General features: G+C 49.1%; 1 protein-coding gene across 1 annotated transcript; it reads left to right on the top strand.

The window, feature by feature from the left end:
• Nucleotides 1-238: 238 nt before the first annotated feature.
• Nucleotides 239-17,962, top strand: GATD3 (glutamine amidotransferase class 1 domain containing 3). The gene is made up of 7 exons (XM_007947250.1): nt 239-400; nt 557-609; nt 4,126-4,239; nt 6,044-6,163; nt 10,149-10,241; nt 16,213-16,369; nt 17,834-17,962. Exons 1-7 carry the CDS (start codon nt 239-241, stop codon nt 17,960-17,962), a joined length of 828 nt encoding a protein of 275 aa, XP_007945441.1.
• The last annotated feature ends 6,727 nt before the right edge of the window (nt 17,963-24,689 follow it).

The following is a 24,689-nucleotide window of genomic DNA, read 5'->3' as shown; positions in this document are numbered from 1 at the left end:
GAGCCGGAAAGGACTTCCTTGCGACTCTGTGCAGGCGCAGCCCCGTTTACCGCCATGTTCGTGGGGGCGAGCCAAGGGCTCCACGCTGGAGACTGTGGGTAGACACGGCCCTGCCCACCAACGCACTCCCGGGGCCGGAACGGGGGCGGGTCCCAGGACGGCACTCCGGCGACTCTGCGCAGGCGCGGCCCTGCCCACCTCTTCATCACCTCCTGCCCCCACAGTACTCCGCGCTGTTATGACTGCTGTTAGGGTTCTGATGGCGCCAAGGCTGGCAGCGGCCTGTTTATTTGCGCCGCTCCCTGGACGCCTGGGGATGCTGTCTCCCGGCAGGCAAGTGCTTTCGTCTAGCGCGGCCCTCCATAGCTCCGCGCCGCGCTCCAGAGCCAAGGTCGCGCTGGTGAGTGCAAGGCCCAGGCATGCGAGCGTTCTCAAGTCTCCAGAGGGAGGCGGGGCCTGGCGAGAGCAGGACCCGCGGGGAGGGTGTCGGGGACACGACCGCGCGCGCCCGGCCGCCGGAGGTCGGGCCCGGACTGACACCGCCCTCTCTTCTTAGGTTTTGTCCGGATGCGGCGTCTATGACGGAACCGAGATACACGAGGCTTCAGCGTAAGGCCTTAGCGACAGAGCCCTCGTTCCCGCCCAAGTCCTTTGGGAAGTTTGCACTTGTAATAACTTTTCTCTGATTAAAAGGGCAAATAAATCTCCAAAATATAGGGGGATACAAAGATTTAAAAAATGCCCTGTGCAAAACAGGGAGACAAAAGGAAATTTAAAACATATCGCCTGTCACCCAGGTAGCTGGATGATGCAAACAGTTAAGCACCATGTGGAAAGATTGGTGGTTCTGAACCAACCCAGAGGTGTGTCAGAAAAAAGGCCTGGGGATCTGAAAGGAACAGCCCTGAAAACCCTGTTGTTGTTGTTGTTATGTGCCGTCGAGTCGGCCCCGACTCATAGCGACCCCTCCTTGGGTTTCCGAGGCAGTATCACTACTGAAGTAGGATTGCCCAACCTTCCTTCCGAGGAGTGGCTGGTGGGTTTGAACCGCCAGCCGTCTGGTTAGCAGGCAAGTGTCTTAGCCAGTATGCTACCAGAGCTCCTGAAAACCTTAGGAAGCACATTTCTGCTCAGCACACGTGGAGTCGCCACGAGTTGGAATTGGCTTGATGGCAACTAACAACAAGTTTACCACCTAGAGATGACCACGGTATTTTCTGTCTGGTATTTTTCAGTACATGTTTCACATGCAGCATAGTTAGACTGAATGTGCACTTGGAAACATTTTCCTCACCTCTATCTGTACTCACTCCCATGCCTTAATTACCTGCAGCATTTTTTTCCCCCAATTTTTACTGTGATTTGGGTGAAAGTTTACAGAGCAAATTCATTTTCCATAGAGCAGTTCATCCACATTTTGTTTTACAATGTTGACTGCAATTCTCCACAGTTTAACAGCTCTCATCCCACTCCCCCCCCCCAGTTATGTCTTCCCTGTGTCCTCCTTGTGCATTCCTGTCCGCCCCCCAGCTATCTTTCTGTGTAAACACTGCCATTCTGTTCTCTGATGATTCATCATTGCAAGGAATGTGTCTACTTGATGTAAATGTCCACCCAATATGTCTGTCCACTGTTTGGCTGGACCCCACAGCAGTGAGTTCAATTCTAGGCCTGAAAGGTAGCTAGGGGGTCTCACCAGGCTCTGTCAGAGAAGCAAACCTGGTCTTTTTTTATGCTTTTGAGTTTTGTTCTACATTGTTCTTCTACTCTATCCAGGATCTGCTCTGCTGATTCCCCTTTGAGTGGTTGACAGTTGTAGCTGGGCATCATCTACTACTTCTGGTCTCATGGGTCATATAGACTGAGAATCGCATGGTCTGCCAGTACTTTGGACTGTTTCCATGCATCTTTGGTTTTCTTCATTCTTGGCTCTGGATGAGGAGAGAGCCATTGTTGCATCTAGATGGCCACTTGGAAGCTTTTAAGACCGTAGTCGCTACTCACCAAAGTAGGATGTAGACAGTGTTTTTGTGTAGTATGTTATACAGCATGGTTTTTAATGGTTGCTTTGCATTCTAGGTTGTAGACAGATCATAGTTTATGTAATCAGTTCATTAGTTTGTGCTTGACTTTTAATTTTGTTTTAATAAGCAACTGTGAGCATATCTAGTAGGCTGCTCCAGTGGCCAGCTCATCATGTTCCCCAAGTGATGCAGAGTCAGTTGGAGAGAGGAGAGTGAGAGGGAATAACCCCTGCAGTGCCTGTGTACTTCTTGTCCAGGAAATTCCGGCTCTCATCTACCTTAAGGAGCCTGAGGCTAATGGCTCTGCACAGTAGTGGCACCTGCCCTCCATTGGCAGTGTCGCCCACGTGAGTGTTGTGGACACTAGACACAGCAGTGAACTTTAACAGTAAGCTGAGCTGGTAGGCAACTAAGGACCCTGGTGAGTTTTCTGGGCTTGGGAGTCCAGAAGTGGAGGAGGCAGGGCATGGCTTGGCAGCTCCCAGGCACATGGACAAGGAAATGTCTCTGCAGTGCCTAGGTGGTGCCACGTAGTGGGACCCGGGCACCCAGGCCAGATCCTGATGGCCAAATACTAATGAGAATCTCAGCAAGTTCCTCCACTCCCATATTTCAGTCTTCTCACTTGCACAAGGGGCATAGTCATCGCACCAGCTCTAGGTGGGTGATAGTGAGTGGTTATGCATTGGTATTTGGGATTGTGGTTTGCACAGAACAAGCACTTAACGTCAGCTTTTGTCATCACTAGTGGTTTCCTGGGCCCTTGGGGAGGGGAGACTTCCTCCTGGCCTGCTTATGCCGGTCGCTGTGTCTTTCCTAACCCCCTTGTTCTGGTTGTCTAATGCTGCTCTGACAGGAATAAATGGGATGGCCTTAGCAAGTAGGAGTTTATTCTCTTACAGTTTGGAGGCTTTAATCCAAGTTGAAAGTGCCAGGCTCTAGGGGCTGGGTGAAAGCCCCTCAACCTTGGGGTTCAGCTCTGCTTCTTGCTCCTGGCCCACTGGAGCTAGAGGCGTTTCTTCACTCAGACAGCTGTTGGCTGCTGAGACTGACAAACCCAAGGATGATAGGTAAAAAGCCACAGTCCCAATGTTTCCAAACCACATGGCAGGCCATTCATTCAACTCCATTGTGAGTCCCAAGGTTAGCAGAGCATGGCAGGCTGCTGAACAGTGACACAACTACATGTAGGGTTCAAACATGCCATAAGCTAGAGACCATTCCCAAAGCTGTTTCTTATATATGGGAAGCAGACCACTTACCCAAAGGCAGCTACTCAGCTGCTCCCAGTAGTTTCCACCATGGAGTTGATTACCAGTCTCATCATGGGGAATACTACATCCAGCTGCCCAACCATTCAACCAGGCCTAGCCAAGTTGACACACAAACGTAACCACTGCACCCCTCTATGGAGAAGTTGGGGAAAATTGGTCATTGAGCATACTAAGTTTGTTCACTGCCATTAGGTTGCCCCGACTGCTCAAAACCCCATGTACAGTGGAGTGAAATGCTACCTGATCCTGTGCCATCCCCATGATTGGTTATGATTTGTATTGTTGTGATCCACAGGGTTTTCATTAGCTGATTTTTTTTTTTTTTTCTTTTTGGAAGATCACCAGGCCTTTCTTCCTAGTCTCAGTCTAGAAGCTCCACTGAAGTCTGTTAAAAATCATAGCAACACACAAACCTCCACTGACAGACAAGTGGGGGCTGCCCATGAGGTGTTTTGGCCAGAAATGGAATAGAATTTCCTGCATGGAAGATGAGAATTCTACCACTAAACTGTGTTATACACAGTTGTCAAAGCTGCAGCTGTTGCCTCCTCATCCCTGGGGTGTTCACTGTGGTGTGCTCACCCATGGAAGCTTGTGTGAGGTCAGACTGGCTGTGGTAAAGGGCAAGCACTCACCAGCAGACTGGGTACTGGAATCAGCCTGTAGTACCAGCTTCGTCACCCAACCCTTGTGCCTCAGTTTATGAAGTGAGGCATTGGGACTGATGATCTCTTCAGTCCTCTAGCTGAAAACCTTTCTTTGAAAATGAATAACATTACATTTCTGGGTAGATATGTCTTGAAGTTGCCTTTTTGATCCCTGTGCAGGATCCTGGTCCACCTGAGCCGCGGAGGTGCTGATGTTCAGATCTTTGCCCCAAATGTGCCACAGATGCATGTGATTGACCACACCAAGGGGCAGCCTTCTGAGGGAGAGACCAGGTGAGTCACTCCTCTTGTCTTTGTTGTTGTTGTTATGTGCTGTCGAGTTGGACCCGACTCATAGTGACCCCTCCTTGGGTTTCCTAGGCGGTATCACTACGGAAGTAGATTGTCCAGTCTTCCTTCCGAGGAGTGGCTGGTGGGTTTGAACTGCCATCCTTCTGGTTAGAAGTCAAGTGCCTTAGGCAGTATGTTACCAGAGCTCTTGTGTTTAGATGTGATGAATGGGCAGGATAGAGACATGTTGAGAAGCTCCCATTGTGCCTCAGTTGACATGGGCAACACAGAAGATTTCTCATCATCTAGCACTTACCTGAACAGTGAGAGGAGGTTGAATTTGTCATCTCCCATGAAGTGTAGCTATCTTCACTTTCTCTGACCAGGGACCACACTGTTTGACCTGGCAGCTCCCCTCCACCAGTGGCCGCTCCTTGATCTGATCTCTCCCATCTGACCAGTGTCAATTCCATGGGCCTTTAGCTCTTTCCCAGAGTGTTTCTGTCACCAAGATACGTCCAGTCTTGGGTTCTGTGAGAGCAGTTCTGCCTTGTGCTGCAGGCTGTGTGTCCCAGGCACCAGTGTCAGTATCTTCCACCTGGGTTCAGACTGTGGGGAGGGGATGGTGGGAATTAAAAAACGAAGCTTTGTCTCTTCTGTGGCTGCAGTTTCCACTTGTTAGCAAACCGCCCCCCACCCCGACTACAAGCCAAGCCTGCCCCCTTTGCCCCAGAAGCCCAAGGTGGTGCCCGTTTCCTGCAGTTGCAAATCTTTACCTTGCTGCATTTAACCCACTTCATAGCATCTTAATCTTCCCATTACCTGTTTAACTGATTTCCTGTACTAAATTCTGTCTGCTTTAAACACATGCAGGGTTAGCTTTTCCTCCCTGGACCTTGGCCAATGCAGAAGGTTCAGAGTAATTTGCTGTAGGTCCTGAAATGCAGTTCTGAAAGAATTCCAAGAAACATTTGAGCTCAGCATTATTGTTACACTAAGTATCCTGCCTTTCCTGGCAGTGACCTTGAATGCTGTATTAGAAACACAAGTTTCAGTTAGTCCAAGGGCCTGGTAGATCATGTGATCCTCAGCCTCTGTGACCATGAAACCGGAACTAAATGGTACCCAGCTACCACTGTCAACCACTTGAGGGGGATCGGTACAAGAAATCCTGGATAGAGTGGGAAAACAATGTGGAACAAAACTCAAAATCATAAAAGAAAAAAAAAGATCAGGTTTGCTGGTCTGATAGAGCCTGGTGAGACCCCTGAGACTATGGCCCCTAATTACCCTTCAGGTCTGTAACTGAACTCACTCCTATGGCTTCGTGCTAAACAACGGGCATATGGAGTGAACATTTACATCAGGTAGATACACTCCTTAGAGCCCTCAGTTGTGGGAGAACAAAAGGGCAGTGTTTGCATTTGCATAAGGAGACAGTTGTGGGGGATCATGGGGAGTGCTTGGGAGGGAAGGACATGGAAGAGGTAACTATGGGGAGGAAGTGAGAAGAAAGCTGTTAAATTGTGGGGAATTGTAGTCAATGTCATGAAACAAAATGTGTATGAACTGCTATGTGGAAAATGAATTTGCTTTGTAAACTTCCACCCATATCACAATAAGAATTAAAAAAGGAACACAAGTTTTCTGCAGGTGTGAACACACTTCCCCAAGTCAAGGCCTTCATGGAACAATGTGTACTCTTGCCTTTCTGTGGGGACTGGGGCTCTCGACTCCCCTGCACCCTTCTCCTACCTTCTGTCTGTGCTCTAAACCTTTCTGTCAAGCTACTCTCTTCTTCTCCCAGGAATGTTCTGACAGAATCAGCAAGGATTGCACGTGGCAAGATCACTGACCTGGCCCAGCTCCATGCAGTTGACCACGATGCTGCCATCTTCCCTGGAGGATTCGGAGCAGCCAAAAACCTGTGTGTATTTTGATATTTGGGGTCATCTACTGCTTTTCACAAGATGCAATAGACATGGAAACGATGTTGTTGGTGGGCTTTAGGGTCCAAACAGTGTGTGCTCCGCCATTAATGAGGGATCGATGGTTAGATTTGAAGCTTTGCTAGTATTTCCACAGGGCATGAATGGTTCTCACTTTTTCCCAGGAGGGTTGTCTTCACAGAGCTCATCTGGTAGTGGACGCAGTCACAGGGTATGGGCCGTGCTGTCACTGAATGCCCTATATGACTTCACATCCACCTCAGTGTTTTTGTTCCTTAAAAACATCAGTTCTGTACAGTCTGGAGTGTGGAAAGTTCTTTTCCTGTTGACATGTTTTTGAATGACGTTTTTCTCTGGAAGGAGCAAGGAAGCCCTTCCTCCTTTTCAGTTTGCTTTCGACTCTCTGTGGCCACAGTCAGTGGCACATGAGCTTGGGAGGCAGCAGCATATTCCATTGTGACGTCCTCCAGGTTTCAGATTCCCTTTTCCAACTCTGATTTCTCATTCATGTCTCATGATAATATAATTAGTGTGGCTTCACTGTCCACATGCTGTCCCAGCCTGAGGGGACGGAGGGCCACTCTCTAGTGACTGACTTTTTAGTGGAGTTTTGCAGTATTTCTAGGAGCATTAAGTTCAGCTGTTAAGTATGGAAGGATGGGAAATAGCTCGTGTCCAGAGGTTGCAGTCTGAGTGTGTGACAGTGTGGTGACAATCCAGATGGAGATGAAGCAGGTAGTAAAGTAGGGTCCAGGGCTGAATGCTCCCCTACGTTGAGGTTAAGACCTCGTGTCCCAGAGCAAGGTCTAGACCTGGATGTATTTTTGCTCTGGGGTCTCTGATAATAGACGACAAATCCAACAAAATGCTTTGCTACAACCTCCCTACTTTGTAGGAGCACAAAACAAATCCTCGTGGCTTTTTACCCCATTCACCAGGCCACTTTTGAGGCCTAGGAATCTGCAGCCTTGATTATGGGTGCTCCTTCCTTCTGACTCCTGTCCTCCTTCCCCTAGTTTAACCATTCCTGCATCCCCTTCTCACTGTCAGACCCTCTCAGCATCTTCTTGCCTCACGTGGTTGGTTCTTTCATTGCTGTGCTGCTCAGGTTATCCCTTAAAGGTTACTTGTAATCTCATCCTAAACTTGGTTCACCCTCTTTATCCCTCTTTTGACTCTGGAAGCCCCCTGGCTTCCTTGACTCAGGCCCATCTTGGTTCTCTTCAGATGTGCTAATTGCACCCCCTCGCTGGCTCTTCTCTCCTGTGTGGATCCCCATTTGCGCCCCCAGGAATTTCATCTCTGCACATGGCTTCAGTTGTCACGTCCATTCATACAACTCCCACTTGTAGATCTCAGGCCCTAGCCATTCTTTCACCCCCCATTCCAACTGCCTGCTTGACCTCTGTTTCTGGAAATTGTATTAATAGTTTGTCATCTTCCATCCAGGTCCACTCAACATGATCATCTTGGTTTGTCTTGTTGGCAAGTTGTCTTTTACTCCTTTGTCTGTAGTAGCACAGTGCCCTCCAGGCTGGCTGTGCACTCTCCCTGCTCTGGGTGTCCTGCACCCGGAGCAAGGGGAAGACTTGGCTAAGCCTTCTAAAGCATGATGATCCTGATCCCATGTCTTCCTCACTCTGGACCCACGAGCCCCCCTTCCCTGCAGGGTTTGGAATGGGCCATTGCATCTGGGTTTGAGCTCTCTCTTTTCCCAACTCATCCATTCTCCTTGTAGGAGCCACCTCATGCCACTCCAGACCCTCTCCTAAGGGTCAGCCCTGAAAGGGAAACTATCTTAGCAAATCACAACTGATGTTTTTTCAGTAATTTGCCCATGTTGTCTTCCTGTTCCAGATTCCTGGATGGGAGATGGCAGAGTGCCTGCATGTGCTGATTTTTACTTCCAAAGAGGGCAGGTTCCAGGCTCAGGGCTTTAGTCTTGGAAGCAGGAGTCAAATTCACACATGTAGAGCCTTACCTCTGACCATTGGCACCTCCCCTAGTGGGTGGAAGAACAGCCTGAAGACTCGTCTAGGCGTCATGTCTCCCCAACATGGCTGACGACTCACATCTTGTTGATTTAAAAGCATTGACATGAGGCGAGTTGAGGTTATTTGTTTTGGTGAATTGCATCCCAGCATTTGATGAGCTTACTAGCCTCAAGGTCCACAAGCTCATATTCCCATCTGGGGGCAGCTCCATCTCCTGGTTGCTGGCCCCATCATAGGTGAATTTTCCAGAAAAAAGGCAGCCTTTGATGGCCCAGGCCCCGGCTGAGTTCACATTACCAGTTTATTGCATTTATTTCAGATTATGTGTATGTGGGTGGGTTGAAAATTAACAAAATGATAGCATCTTAAACTTAACTGTTCTGTGCTTTGTATTTGTTTTAGTCTTCTAGTGTTGCTGTAATACAGTTACCACAAGTGAGGGGCTTTAAAAAACAGAAGTTTAATTCCCAACAGTTCAAGAGGCTAAAAGTCTGAATTAGAGTCTTGGTGTGTTGATTCCTTTTGTGGCCTCTTTCCTAGTTTCTGATATCTGCCAGCAATCCTTGGCATCCCTGGGCTTATAGGTGCATGGTGTTGATCTTTCCACCATGTGTGTCTTTGTGTGTCTGTTCTGCTCTTTTTATAAGACACCATTCAGAAGGGATTAGGTTTAGGACTCACCCTCCTCTAGTATAACCCCCTTAACGTGAAAGCTGTTCCCAAACAGGGCCACATCCTTAGGTACAGAGGTTAGGACTTTGACATATATTTTTAGGGGACACGAGTACATACAAGATTTTTTCACTTAACAGTATAGCTTGGGCATTGTTCATCATTTTTAAAGTTGGCATATATTCCACTGGAGAGCTATACAATGACTTGTTAAACTAGTATGCTACTGATGGGTGTTTGGATTATGGTAGTTTTATGTAAATAATGTGCATGTTACACATTTTTGGGCAAATCCCTTGCATGCTAGTCTCTGTGTGTGTGATAATGCATGTACGTGTTCATTCCATGGGTGGGTTATATGCAGAAAATACAGTCTATCCAGTCTTCCCTTTTGATTTGTTTGTTTTTAATAGCTGATGGAGGTATAATTGCCATACATTAAAGTGTTCTGTGCTATAAGTTTTGACATGTATACCACCATGTGAAGCTACTGTGGTCAGGATAATAGGCACCCATCTCCCAAAAGATTTCCCAGTCCTTTGCAGTTACAAACAGTGCTGCTTAGATATCCTAGATTAAGAAATAGAATAAAGAACTAGAGTGAAGCTATTACTGGAATTCTTGGTAGAAAGGTGTGTATGTTTTTAATTTTGAAATGCATTCCTGAATTGCCTTCCAAAGACATTGCCTCAGTTTATGCCTCTGTGGCTGAGGGGCTTTCTCTATGCCTTCAGCAACTCATTAGTTGCTCGAGTGGTGAAGAAGAGGGTCTCTTGTTTTAATCGGCATTTCTTTGATTGTTAGTAAAGTCAAGCATCTTTGATTGTTTATAGGCCACGTAATTTCTTTTTCTGAAACTCTTTTTTCTGATTTCTGACATGTTTTGCTGCCTCTTGACTTCCCGTGTGCAAGTGCAAGTGTAAAGCGTTGCCCTGGTGTAGGGGTAGGACAGACTGACCGAGTCTCTGTGGTCTCTGGCTAGCTCAGACCATTGTCACTTCCCCACCCTGCCCCTCCCTCTTGTGCCCTGCTTTCTGTGCTTTTCTCTAAAAAATTACATCTTCACACGTGTACACACATATGTGTGTTTTCACTTCAAATGCTTCTGAGTAACAGCGTGTGCGTAAGATCTGTGAGGGGTGGGGGACAGAAGCTAAGTGTTTAGCAGGACTAGGGGTTATTGCTCTCTGGGAAGGCTTTTCTCTCATGGTTGATGGGAGGTGGGGCTGGAAGTGTCCTGAGTAAATGAATTGGGTGTGGCAGTCTCTCTCTGAGGAAGGCTTTTCCCTCATGGCAGGAGCACATTTGCGGTGGACGGGAAGGACTGCAAAGTCAACAAAGATGTGGAACGTGTGCTGAAGGAGTTCCATGGCGCTGGGAAGCCCATTGGGTGCGTGTGCCCTGGGGTCTGGTGGTGGTTGGATGTTCACGCAGGGACCATGGGCTGTTTGGTCTCCGTCTAAGGCCAGGTACTGGTGGAAGGAGGGTGTGGCCTGAGGACCAGTGGCCTGTTGTGCTAAGGTGGAGCTGCCACTCTGGGCTGTGTGCTCTCAACCCCCCACTCATCTTCATACCTTAAGGAGAGGTGAGGGAGTTTTACACAACATCACAGGGCTTCCAGTGTAGAAAATTCTTTCTTTCTGTAGACACATTGCTTTCCTGTCCTAATAACTCTCAAGAGAGGGGGTGTGCTTCCCTTCCCCATAGGCAGTCTACAGTCCTGCCAATGTCCCACAGGGTCACTGGTCAGCCTCTTTTTGACCCCAACCTTTTACTAGCCACCTTTCCTTCATGCCCCCAGCCCACCCCACCCCCACCGCCAGTACTTGGTCAGAACCTTGCACCTGGTGTTTTTGTACTTGTTCCTGAGACATCCCTTGCAGGTGATCCTTGCCACTAGCACACACCATTCCAGACTGCCGCCTCACCCACAAGGACCACGTGCTGGTTGCCTACCCACACACGAGGTGGTCACATGCCCAGACTGATGCAGACTTAACCACATCTGAGTTCCCTTGTGGCTCACAGCCAGCAGTGGGGTTGTGTGCCGATTATAACCTGATCCTCAGAAGTAGGTCTCGTGGATTCTGCAGATTCAGAGTCTAAGCTGGGCATGGAGTATTGGGGGTCCTTGGCAGGCCTTGGTGCCCCCTCACTGGGCTGGAGAAACCCTTTCATGGGCAGGGTGCTGGACACAAACATCAACAAAACAGCAGTTGTTATTTGGCCGACCTCAAGCCACTCCTGATACCTTCATCTGACAGATGCTCCCTACTTGTGTCATCATAAACCGAGAAAGAACAAAATCCTGGGTAGAATCCTCTGTCTGCTCCCCACCAGCAATCCTGTTGCCTGAATATGGCCAGCTCAGTGCCCAGCACTGTCCCAGGGTTCCTGAGGCTGCATAGATGACATCAGCCTCTGGGCCACTGGCCTGGGACTCTGGCACTGTGCAGCACCTTACTCTCATGTCCCCAGATCAGATCTAGTGAGACAGTGCAAGGACAGTGCTTGAGAAGGAAGCACCTTGCCTGGGCCCTGCAGCAGCCATGTCACAGTCTGGGTGAGGATGCTGCATGTCTATCCCCTTCCCTGACCCTGCCGCTGTCAAGAGAAACACCAGTGCGAGCCTCTCTGTTGTAACTAATTTGAAACATGACCAGACACGAAAGCAGGTCACCCACCCTCCTGCCAGACATTATGCCCATGTGTGGAGGCACACCCCTCACCTGAACCTGTTACTGTCCAGGGGCCGACCAGGAGCAGAGTGGGCATTCTGTGTGGACTCTCTGGGCAGCTGATAAGAAACCTACGCTCAGCCACCTCTTTGGGGCAGTTTCCTTGGCTTGCTTTTTCTAGAAGTGAGGGTGTTTCCTAGGTTGCTGTTGCCACGCTGAGTAATCCTCTCAAGGTCACTGGGCCGGCCTGCCTTCCTCCCGCCTTCCCTTCCATCTCTAGGCTGGTGGTCAGAAGCGGAGACGTGGCAGACACAAGGGCTTTCTAGGGGCTCTGCTGGTTCACTGAGTGCAAGCAAAATCGCAGGAAGGGCCTCTGAGGTGTCAGGACCACGCTCATTAGAGTTTGTTCCATCTGTAGCCTGATCTTGATGTGGCTGTCACACACATGGTCACATCAGTGGCGTGGGCCCTACACTCATTCCTGCGTGCCTCTGATAGGCAGTAGGCCTATCTCTGCTAGCCTCCACGCAGGACATGCCACAGCCTGTCACTACGAGTAATCTGTTTTTCCTTTGTTGGGCCAGAGAAACACTTATCTCAGATCTCTGAATAGAATTGGTTTCAATTGATGAAACCAATTGATTGATGAAACAGTTGAACAAGTGTATAGTTGATGTAAGAGTATTTTGTTAGGGCTGCTTCCAGCAGCTTCTACCCAGCCTTTGAAGAGGTTGTGATACAACCAGATAAGGGCTGTTCAAGATAAACAACAGGGGTGTGTGAGAATAAGGGAAGGCTGGGAATGAGGCAGGGTGAAGGTGGTGGCAGAGGAAGGGCAGATGTGCTAGGCAGGAGTAGGTGGGGGGCCAGCTTTGGGGCAGTCTAGCCAAGGGCCCCATGGGCATGCTGGCAGCACAATGAGCCGGCTGAAGGTCCTAGAGCTGCCACGTGTTCCCTCTCCATCGCCCTGCTCACAGTGTGTTCTTTGTGTATTTGCTGGCCTTGCCATTTGAGCCCATGGGTTGGGGCAGAGCTAATCACTGTGCGCCTGGCACACAGAAGGTCCTTGGTGACAGTTGGTTAGACCGAACTGGCTCGGGAGGTGCTTGTTGCTGAGGGCAGAGTAAGAAAGGGGTTCTGGTGAGGAGCAGAGCTGTGGAAACATCCCAGGGGCAGGTGCTCAGGAAGTGGGGACCCTGTGCTCCCTGGACAGGCATTCTGCTGTGCCAGCATCAACCAGAGCCCTCTCCACTGACCCATCACTGCCCACCCTGAGTGCTGCTTGTCCCTGAGGAGTTACCATGTGTACTGAGTCAGGAGAGGTCTGGCTTTAACTAACTGTGTGCTCCCCCTGGAGAAGGACACCTGGCTAATATTAGTGAATAAAGCTGTGGTGTTAGTGATGATTATGGTCTTCCTCAAGGAAGAGCAGTTAATCAAGGAAGACCAGTTAATATGACTATTACTCAAATTTATGTTGTTGTTGTTGTTGTTACGTGCCGTCGAGTCATACCTGACTCATAGCGACCCCTCCTTGGGTTTCCGAGGCAGTATCACTACGGAAGTAGGATTGCCCAACCTTCCTTCCGAGGAGTGGCTGGTGGGTTTGAACCGCCAGCCGTCTGGTTAGCAGGCAAGTGTCTTAGCCACTATGCTACCAGAGCTCCCCAAACTTATGTACCAACCACCAAAGCAAAAGATGAGGAAATTTAAGATTTTTATCAACTTTCACAGTCTGAAATTGACTGAACATGCAATCAAGATGTGTTGCTTATCACTGGTGATTGGAATGCAAAAGTTGGAAACAAACAAAAATCATTGGTAGCTGGAAAATTTGGCCTTGGTGACAGAAATAATGCTGGAGATCACATCATAGAATTTTGCAAGACCAACGACTTACTCATTGCAAATACCTTTTTTAACAACACAAACAACAGCTGTGCATGTGGACTTTGCCAGACAGAGTACACAGGAATCAGACTGACTATATCTGTGGCAAGAGGCAATGGAAAAGCTCAACAACAAGGCCAGGGCAAGGCCAGGAGCTGATTGTGGAACAGACCATTGCTTGCTCATATGCAAGTTCAATGTGAAATTGAAGATAATTAAAACAAGTCCACGAGAGCCAAAATATGATCTTCAGTATATCACTTCTGAATTTAGAGACCATCTAAAGAATAGATTTGATGCATTGAACACCAGTGACCAAAAACCAGAAGAACTATGTGATGACATCAAGAGCATCATCCATGAAGAAAGCAAAAGGTCGTTAAAAGTACGAGAAAGAAAGAAAAGACCAAAATGGATGTCAGAAGAGACTCTGAAACTTGCCCTTGAGCAGAGAGTAGCTAAAGCAAATGGAAGAAATGACAAGATAAAAGAGCTGAACAGAAGATTGCAAAGAGCAGCTTGAGCAAAGCCAATTACTATAATGAAACGTGCAAAGACCTAGAGTTAGATAACCAAAAGGAAAGAACACGCTCGGCATTTCTCAAGCTGAAAGAACTGAGGAAAAAATTTAAGCTTCAAGTTGCAATATTGATAGATTTTATGGGCAAAATATTGAATGATGCAGGAAGCATCAAAAGAAGATGGAAGGAATACACAGAGTCACTGTACCAAAAAGAACTGGTCAATGTTCATCCATTTCAGGAGGTGGCATATGTTCAAGAACCAGTGGTATTGAGGGAAGACGTTGAAGCTGAGCTGAGGGAATTGGGGAAGAACAAGGCTCCAGGAATCGATGGAATACCTGTTGAGATGTTTCAACCTATGGATGCCCCACTGGAAGCACTTACTCGGTTATGCCAAGAGATTTGGAAGACGGCTACCTGGCCAACTGACTGGAAGAGATCCATATTTGTACCCATTTCAAAGAAAGGTGGTTCCACAGAATGTGGAAATTATCAAACAATATCATTAATATCACATGCAAGTAAAATCTTACTGAAGATAATTCAAAAACAGTTGCAGCAGTATAATGGCAGAGAACTTCCAGAGGTGCAGACTGGATTCAGAAGAGGATGTGAAATGAGGAGTATCATTGCTGATGTCAGATAGATCTTGGCTCAAAGTAAAGAATACCGGAAAGATGTTTCCTTGTGTTTTATTGACTCTGCAAAAGCATTTGATTGTGTGGATCTTAACAAATTGTGGATAACATTGAGAAAAATGGGAATTTCAGAACACTTAATTGTACTCATGAGGAACCTGTACATAGACCAGAAAGCTGTCATTCAAACAGAAAAAGGAAACACTGCATGGTTTAAAATCAAGAAGGGAGCACGTGATGGTTGTATCCTTCCACCATACTTACTCAATCTGTATGCTCAACAAATAATCTGAGAAGCTGGACCATATGAGGAAGAACGTGGCATCAGAATTGGAGGAAGAATCATTGACAACTTGGAGTACACTGACGACACAACTTTGCTTGCTGAAAGTGAGGGTGACTTGAAGTACTTACTGATGAAGATTGAAGAATACAGTGTGCAGTATAGATTGCATCTCAATATAAAGAAAACAAAAAATTCTCACAACTAGACCTATAAGCAGCATTATGATAAATGGAGAAAAGATTGAAATTGTTAAAGACTTCACATTGCTTGGTTCTACAATCGACACCAGTGGAAGCAGCAGTCAGGACATCAGACAACGTACAGCGCTGGGCAAATTGGCTGCAAAGGACCTTTCAGGTGATGGTGAGCAAAGATGTCTCCTTGAGGATTAAGGTGCACCTGACACAAGCCACGGTAATTTCAGTCACCTCATATGCATGTAAGAGGTGGACAGTGAATAAGGAAGACCAAAGAAGAGTTGATGCTTTTGTGCTGTAGTGCTGGCAAAGAATGCTGAAAGTACCATGGACTGCTAAAAGAACTAACAAGTCTGTCCTGGAGGAAGTGCAGCCAGAATGCTCCTTGGAGGTGAGAATGGCCAGACTTCATCTCCTATACTTTGGTCATGTTGGTAGGAGGGACCATTCCCTGGAGAAGGATGTCATGCTTGGTGAGGTGGAGGGTCGACGTAAGAGGAGAAGGCCCTCAATGAGGTGAATTGACATTGTGGCGGCGGCGATGGGCTCAAGTGTAGGAAGAATCGTGGAGCTGGCTCAGGACCGGGTGGTGTTTCGTTCTGCTGTGTATAGGGTCGCTGTGAGTCGGAGATGACTTGATGGTGTAACAAAGCCTCAAAAACTTAGGACTCAGACAGCAGCTGTTGCTATTAGCCCTCACTTCTTGGGACCTGACCACAGCACCATGTGGAGTGGCTGTGACTGTTGCCCTTGGACACATGCTGGGGCCAGAACAACAAGAGAGCTCAGAGGAGACTGGTAGCATGGTTGCTAGGGGAGCACGGCTCCTTCCTGGCCTTTTGGCTCTCCTCCCTGTGGTGGTACATAGAATGGCACCAGGCTCCCAACCTGAGTGTCCTACAGACTGAAGAAAAAGCACACATCTCCCACGTGGAGCCCAGTAGTCACACCACTGCTTTTGCCACATTCACTGGTCAGGAAGCCCAGGGCAGCAGGTTTCAAGGGGAGGCAGTGGGCTCTTCTGGTTGGAGAAGCAGCATTGACCCTGGCGTGCATGGTCAGTGTTGTTGTGGGTCCCATGGGTGCCTCATCCCGTAGTTTGCCACCTACGCAAGTTAATCTGCTCACTTTCCCTCCTCCTCTTCCAGCCTGTGCTGCATTGCGCCTGCCCTTGCTGCCAGAGTGCTGCACGGTGTGGAGGTCACCGTGGGCCATGAGCAGGAAGAAGGCGGTAAGTGGCCATACACCGGGACTGCAGAGGCCATCAAAGCCCTGGGTGCAAGGCACTGTGTGAAGGACGTGACCATATCCTTTCTGGCAGCTGGGGGCAGAGTCCCCAGGGCAACATGATCTTATCCAGGGCAATGCTCCCCCCACATGCTTGTCCCTGAGACTGTGGGTGCTGCACCTGGGGCTTTTCCTTCCCCTCTGGGCTGCCCTTGGCAGGTGGCCTTTGAACCAGGTCTTGCTGGGGTAATGCCTTACCCCCACCCCCGCCCCTCAACAGAGCTGACCCCTGGTGCCCTGACAACACAACTGGTGCTGATGTCACATGGACATTTATAGGTCTCTCTAAAGAGGGTTGTTACTTCTGTGATTCTGCGGCACTTGTTCAGCATGGAGTCTGATAGATGCCTAGTAAGTGGGGTCCCCATGATTGGCATGTTAATGTTAAGCTTATGAAACCAACACTCACCTATAAGGTGCTAGTTTCTCTCTTGCTCCTAAGTATGTATGTGTCACAGTCTGGGTTCACTGGAGAAACAGAACCAGGATGAGAGAGAGAGAAGGAGCTCTGGTGGCATAGTAGATAAGGCATTTGGCTGCTAACCAGAAGGTCAGTGGTTAAAATCCACCAGCAGCTCAGTGAAAGGAAGATGGGGTGATCTACTTTCATAAAGATTTACCACCTCAGAAACCCAAAGAGGGTCACTATGAGTTGGAATCAACTTGATGGCCGTGAGTTTGGTGTTTTTGGTTTTATGTATAGAGAGAGACTTATTTGCACAGAGAAGTGGCTCAGCAGGATGGATTGATGCAATGGCTGCAACGATGGGCTCCGGTATAGCAAGGATTGTGAGGCTGGCACAAGACCGGGCATTGTTTCGTTCTGTTGTACATAGGGTCGCTGTGAGTCAGAGCCGACTCAACGCAGCAAACAACAACAGCAACAGAATTGGTTCATGCAGTTGTGGAGAGTGATGGGTCCAAAATCCGTAGGCCAGGCAGCAGGCTGGAGACTCCTGTAGGCTTGCATCCCAGAATCCATAGGCCAGGTGATAGGAAGAACAAAATGAGGGAGCTTTAGCAAGATGTCTTGTTTATAGTTTGGTGGCAGAGCACACCCTAGGGAAACTCCCTCTTTGCTTCTCAGGCCTCCAGCTGAAGAGATGAGGCCCACCCGTGTTGCAGAGAGTGATCTGCTTTGTTTAAGGTTTAGTCACAATTAACAGACTGTAGAGTAGTGTTTGAACAAGCAGTTGGGAATCAGTCTAGCCAAGATGGTACGTTTAAGTTAACCATCACAGTACACCAATCAGAAACAAATTCTATCTTGCTTAATAAAGTATCATAAACTGTACACAAAATGGGGCCCTTTCAGCAAAGAAGCTTGCACTGGGGAGAATTTTTCCCCATTTGGAATGACACTGAGAACTTTAAAAGTGTACTGTGTGGTGGTTTGGGAATGGGGAGGCAGGCGTTAGTGCTTGGCAGCTTGAATGCCCTCTGATCTTTGTTGGGGGACAGTTTTTCCATAATTCCACCCACGAAGCTCATGTGGACCAGAAAAACAAGGTGGTCACGACCCCCGCCTTCATGTGTGAGACCGCGCTCCACCACATCCATGACGGGATCGGGACCATGGTGAGGAAGGTGCTGGAACTCACTGGGAAGTGATAGCTCCACACAGGAAGAACACTGCTGCTCGGTGCAGCGGGGCCTGGCTGCAGCCCACCAGAGTTGGTGGCACTTTCTGTTCAGCTTGAACATGGCAAGAATTTGTTTTGCTGCTTAAATCTGTGGGTATTTTCTACCTAAAGAGGGAGCTCTGGTCATTTTTGTGGATAGGTTGTGGTGTGACTTTACTATTCAACTTGGCCAAATTTGCTTTCACTTAGGAGGGGAAGGCAAAATCCACAGCTGAGAGAGCTACTGGGCATTTACTCTCTCTGCTTGAAGGAGCTGTAGTGACCTCACTCACTGTGCGTATCCAAAAATGAAAATCCGAGACAACTTTTCTAAGAGGGTAATCAGGTGGAGAAATACTATCCTACAATCTGAGATTTGACATTTCATATTTGAAAGAAAATTATTTGAAGTTCACACATCTAATAAACAGGAGACCAGAAATGCCAGCTTTATTAGTAAAGGTCCTGTGCTCTGTTGTGTGTACCGATTGATAACAATAGGGGATTTCTGCAGCCGGCAACCCCTTAGCAGGGAGAGTCAATTCCTTTCCAAGATGGAAACTTTCAGCAGCGACATTTCAGGCCTTCTGAAACTGGTAAATAAGGAATGTAGTGAGGTTTCTTAAAGTTGTCTCGGTTCTCTAATTCTCAGGAAGAAAGGGAAATTGCAGATACTTGGCCTCCACAATGGCACTGCCCATGGTGATTGTAAAGTTAATCCCTAGCCATGAAACAACAGAGCCTTGTATATGAAATATGAAGGAGAAAGAATAAAGTCTCTTATACTAGCACCATGTGTTTGTCTCGTTCTCCTGTGGTCTCTGTCCTGGGGAAGAAATCGAGGGTGGAGGCCTGGTGCTTATGCACCCATGGCCACAGCCCAGCATACTGTTTTTCTGGTTGATCTTTTCCTTAAACAAACCCCACTGCCCCCCGAGAATCCCTGCCCCTACAGACGTACAGTGGCAGTGGACTGTGTAGGGCTCTGTTCTGTTTTTAAGAAAGTTGCTCTGAGTCCATGCAGCCATGCTGTTTAGTAACGTCCAGTTCAGCAGATTTTTACATTGCACTTAACTGGTGCCAGATCCTGGGCTGGGGATGGGGATACAGAAATGTGCACAGACCCTGCCTCTGTCCTGAGTCCCTGATTGGACTAGACTTTGTCACACTGCCCTCACCCCCACCCCATCCTTGCTATATAACTTAACAGAAACTAAAACCCATAGGCACTGGGTCATTTGCAACTCACTGACCCTATAGAAGAGATTAGAACTGCACTGTAGGCTTTTTAAGGCTGTAATCTTTGTGGAAGCACACTGCCACATCTTTCTCCCACCAAGTGGATTTGAACCACTGACCTTTTTGGTTAGCTGAGTGCTTACTATGCCCTGGGTCTACTTGTGTAACTTTATAATAGATTTATCTATCTGGCCTCTCCAGTGTGTCTCAGGGTCCTGCAGAAGGCATGGGGAGGGCAGTGCCCAGGGGTAAGTCAGGCTGTCCATGGTTTACTGCTGCTTTTGCTGCATCTTTCCCAGCTCACCTGTGCTTGCTTCAGCTGGCGCTTCCATTTGTCTCCCTCCACTGAATGGGAGTTTCTGGTACCTATCCCACAGAAATGGGCCCTTGGGAAGGCATCACAGAAACTTCCAGGAGTCAGTCATTCAAGGACAGCCACAGGAAGTCCATGGCACCACTGAAGCCCCTACGCGGCTCCACCCCCAGAGGGTCTGTCCCACGGTCTTGGGCATTCTTAGACACTCTAGGAGTACAGAGCTGTGTGGAAAAAAGAACTGCACAGGGGGAAGCTTCCCAGTAAAGCCTTTAAGAGCTACTAACAATAGAGTAGGAGTCCCTGGGTGGTACGTACATTTAATGTGCTTGGCTGCTAACCAAAAAGTTGGAGGTTTGAGTTCACTCAGAGGTGCCTCAGAAGAAAGACTTGGTGATCTACTTCTAAAAATTATGAAAACCCTAGGAAGCAGGTTCTACTCTGACACAAGTGGAATCACCATGAGTTGAAGTCAACTCAGTGGCAATTTGGTGACTGGAGACTGACTGGATTTCACCTGTCTCTCTTCTACTTAACCTTTGGTGAACTGGCCACAGGCAGCTAACCAGACAGGGACGTGAGAAAACTGGCAAGAAAATCCCCTGAGATGTTTACATTGTCACTTAACAGTTGTACGGTTCTGTAGAGTAAATCCTTATGGTCTGCCTTCCACATGAAAGGTCAGCCTGGCTAACTAGACAGGGAGTGCCCTTCCCTAGCACCCCAGTAAGATAGGACATAGCAATGGCCCACACTCACACGGGCTTATCCCCACCAGATGCCACTTTGCATGTGCTCACAGGGGAGATGGCTGTGGCATTACCTGACCTCCAGATGGGGTCATAAGCATAGTGGTGAGATCAGATCCTAAGTTGTATAGGTAGATCCTAAGTTCAAAACGCCAGAAAGCCAGGAGGGGCACTGGCAGTGACCAGAATTGTGAAGGCTTTCACTTGGACAACAATTCAGTGTCTCCTGTGTTTTAAGGTCTGCTCTGGTGCTCCCAGTCCTGGGGAGGTGTCTTAATTATCCGTGCTGCTACAACAGAAATACCATAAAGTGATGGCCTTAACAAACAAATTTATTCTCTCAGTTTAAGAGGATAAAAGTCTGAATTTAGGGTGCCAGCTCCAGGGAAGGCTTTCTCTCTGTTGGCTCTGGGGGAAGCTTCGGAAGGCTCTCTCTGTTGGCTCTGGGGGAAGGTTCTTGTCTCCTTTCAACATCTGTGGGCACAGTGTTCCTTGGAGAGCTCTATGTGTCTTGGCATCAGTCATCTCCTGCGGCAAGGAGGTTCTCAGCACAAGGACCCTGGGTCCAAAGGACGCACTCTGCCCTTGGTTTTTCTTTCTTGGTGGTAATCATGGTTCCTCTGTGGGCTTCTCTCTCCTTTTCTGTCTCTAAGATAAAAGGTAATGCAGGCCACACCTCAGGCAGACTCCCCTTACATCAGATCAGGGCTGTGACCTGAGTAAGGGTATTGCATCCCACCCTAATCCCCTTACAGCTGAATGGTTGATCCCATCATGGGGATGGTTACATCATTACACAACTGCCAAACCACTGAGAATCATGGGCCAGCCAAGATGACACATAATGGTGGTGGTGGTGGGGAACACAATTCAATCCAGGACAGGAAGGTTGGGGTACATCTCGGTCAGACTCAGCCACATCACTTGGAGAGGACATCAGACAGGCAAGAATGTGCAGGGAAAGGGGACAGCTGTACTATTGTCAGTAAGGTAGTCAAGGACTAGGAGCAAGACAGAGTGAGCAGACAGCTATGTGGGGGAGAACATTCCAGGCAGAGAGGGCAGGTGAGTCCGTCCAGCTGTAACAGGCAGTGAGGTTAAGGACAAGTGGGGCAGGATGGGTAGCAGGAGAGGAAGGATACTTGAGATCCCCTGGGGTCAACAGGACCTCTGCCATTGGGAGCCCTGAGGGGGTTTCTGATGAGAGTGAACAGGTTTTAGGAGGAGCAGTGTAGGAGGCAGAGGAGGAAGGAGAGACAGGGAGCTGCATTTGGAACAGGGCCATCTTACTGTGCTTTAGACAGATGAATCCAGCATCCCAGGAGAGAGGTGAGTTGGAGAGGGAAACTGGGAGGTTTAGACAACGGGGCAGGGTCCCCAAGGACTCCTGGTGTGCACCACATGGGAATGATGTGAGTGGTGGTGGTAGAACAGGTACCCTGGAAGCCAGGAGGACACAGCTAAGGACTTGGCAGCCTTGAAGGCAGGCAGGAGCAGGAGAGGATCATTGTAGTCTTCGTCTGCAGTTGGTCACCTTTCTACCCCTGCAGTCTGAAGCCCTGGAAGCCCCGTAGTGGGTGAAGAGATGACCTATGCTGAAAGGCCATGCAGAGTGGGCTGCTGTGTGCTCCCACATCCCGCCTCCAGAGGGCGCACAGGACCAGCTTTAACTGGTGGTCAACCAGGCAACCTTCTCCAGATAAGGGCCAGTTGGGCCCCAGGGGAGGGGGGGTCACCTTCCAGAAACCTTCCAGCTCCCTGCATTCCCTCCTGCCTTCACCCTGTTTCCCTGGTCTTCTCTGGCACCTATTCCCTCTTTTTCTTTCACCTTATTCCAACTTCTCCTAGCCTTCTCTTCCCCATGCAGACCACCTGGGCCATCTTGGGTACATCTCTCCTTCCTTTCCCCCTCTCCTCTGGCCCCTCTCAGCACCCTCTCCCCTGGCTCTGAGGCCTCTGCTGCCTCCAGTTCTGACTCTGACCCTGGTGCCAGCCCACCAGTGAGCCCTTCCCCAGTTCCTTCAAGGCTCCTCACTGCAGGGAGGGGTCACCATGCACCCAGGCACTCTTCCAGAAACTGGCCCCAGTCACTTCATAATCTCCCTTTTCTCCCTCTGGCAGGTCTCGCTTTCCCAGGTCTCCACTGTCACCACCCTTGCTGGCTCCTCTTGATGGTCCCTACTGCCTCCTTCTGCTCCCTCAGCTAGAATCCCAAGGCCCCCCGCTTTCTCAGCACTAAGGGCAAGCCTTGCCGGAGCATCAGGCACACGGTCCCTGGCCTCTGTACTACTGCCACCTTGGTGTGTCTCTGCAGAAAGGCTCTCACCTGGGTACTCTCTCCAGGACCTCATGGTCTGTGCCCATAGATGTAACCATATGTGTATGTATGTGTGTGTTGTCTTGCCCCCTCTCCCCACTGGGATGAAAGCTCTAGGAGAGCAAGTCTGTTCTCATCTGCACCCCTTGATCTTCCACATGCTGAGTTAGGGGACTCCCAGTGGGTGCTGGGGACTCCTGAGACTTGGGAAGATGGGGTCTGCATTCTGCCTGCCCTCAGTCTGGTGCTACAGCCTCTCCCTCCCCTCCAACGAGGCTTTCCTGTCTCCCTGTGCCTGCCAACACTTCCCAACTCCCACTCTAGTGTGTTCCAGAACCTGGGCAGAGTCAACCCCAGGCATCCCTTCCAGGATCCAGCGCCAGCCTTCGCCCAGCAAGAATGATGTGGAACATTGCTTCCTCTGCTTTTCCCAGGACAAGCCCACGTTCTGGAAGCTCCCTGCTTCTGTCAGACCTGGCAGTGTTCCCCCTGGAGCCCCTGACTTGGTGAGAAGGTGGCTGGGGCTGAGGGAGGGGCCGAGTCTGCAGCGTGCGGCAGGGTGGAAAGGGGTGCCCAGGACCCCCCTGGCAAACCCTGGGCCCTGTCTGCCTGGCTCCTTCCTGCCTTCTAGCGGCCCTACCCACCATCGCAGCCAGCTGGTGGCCTCAGGATTCTTGCTCCTGGCAGGAGGCCAGGCCATGCATGTCCAACTGGAAGGAGAAAGCACAGAGCCCTGGTCTTCCTTCTGTGAGGGACCACGGGTTGTCACACTCTTCTGGGCTTCTGCTCTTGAGCCTGCTTCCACTGGGCCTTGTCCCAGTGGACCATCCTGCTCTCACTGCCCCTGTGCTATTCCAGGTGCTGTCTCAGCCCAGACCTGGCATCTGTGAGGGGTGCTGCCATGCCCGTGGACAGACCTTGTGTACTGTTTGGGATATCTGAGAGGGTAGCAGGTTTCCATCTTTGATGAGGGATGGATTAGAGTTTTGGCAAAAGCTCAAGAGCTAGCAGAATGCAGGGTATGTGGTTGGTAGTTGAGGTTATGTGTCAACTTGGCTGGGCCTGGTTTTGAGTAGCTGGGCAGCTGGATGTAGTTATTCCCCATGGTGAGATTGGTAATTAACTCCATGGTGGAATCTAGTGGAGCAGCTGAGTAGCTGCTTTAGGGATGTGGTCTGCTTCCAGTTTATAAGCGGCAACTTTGAGGAAGGTCTGTAGTTTTGGCATGCTTGAATCCTGCATGCAGCCGACTCATTGTTCAGCAGGCTGCCATGCTGTCTACTGATTTTGGGATTCTTAATGAACTTGACTTAATGGCCTGCTGTGTGGTTTGGTAATATTAGGACTATGCCTTTTTACTTGTCGACCTTGGGTTTCTCAGCCTCAGCAGCCAGCAGCTGCCTGAGTGAAGGAAACCTCCAGCTTTAGTGGGCTGGGAGCCAGAGGCAGAGCTGAAGTCCTAGGTTGAGGGGCTTTCACCCAGCCCCTAGAACTTGGCACTTTGAACTTGGACTTTTAGCCTCCAAAACTGTAAGAGAATAAATTCTTGTTTGTTAAAGACATCCATTTGTCATATTTTCTGTTAGACCAAGCACAAAGTAACCAAAACACTTGGTAAGGTGTGGCTCGGAGTGCTGGTTTGTATCAACAGGAGAGGAATGAGAAGAAAATAGGGAGCTGGTTTCTTCTGGGCCTAATGGACACATCAGCTGTGCAGCCACAATCAGGGCCAGGAGAGCGGAGGCCCTTCTCTGGAGGTCCCCCTGGGAGTGCAGGCCACTCCCACCGCACAGGGCAGGATCACAAGGACAGAGGGCTTTGAAACAAGACCAGTTCTGGATCACTCTTCTCTGGGGTGACTCAGGCTCCTTGCTGACCATCCTGTCACAGAGTAATGGGTAAGGCACCCAGGAGAGAGTGGGGGGCTTGCATAAACACTAGTCATTTTACTAAGTCCCTGAGTGGTACAAATAGTTAGTGAGCTCAACTGCTAACTGAAATATTGAAGGTTCAGTTCCACCCAGAGGTCCCTTGGAAGAAAGGCCTGGCAATCTACTTGCAAAAAATTAGTCCTTGAAAACCCCATGTAGCACAGTTC

The sequence above is a fragment of the Orycteropus afer genome, unplaced genomic scaffold (assembly GCF_000298275.1).
Source record: "Orycteropus afer afer isolate SDZICR_OR568_19922 unplaced genomic scaffold, OryAfe1.0 scaffold00179, whole genome shotgun sequence".
Classification (NCBI taxonomy): domain Eukaryota; kingdom Metazoa; phylum Chordata; class Mammalia; order Tubulidentata; family Orycteropodidae; genus Orycteropus; species Orycteropus afer.
This window is presented reverse-complemented; position numbering and strand designations above follow the sequence as displayed.

Excerpts from the sequence above, each read along its gene's own strand:
- GATD3 (XM_007947250.1), top strand. The coding sequence starts at position 239 with ATGACTGCTGTTAGGGTTCTGATGGCGCCAAGGCTGGCAGCGGCCTGT. Across the intron at positions 610-4,125 it reads GAGATACACGAGGCTTCAGC|GATCCTGGTCCACCTGAGCC; the intron begins GTAAGGCCTTAG and ends ATCCCTGTGCAG. Across the intron at positions 10,242-16,212 it reads GGCGCTGGGAAGCCCATTGG|CCTGTGCTGCATTGCGCCTG; the intron begins GTGCGTGTGCCC and ends CTCCTCTTCCAG.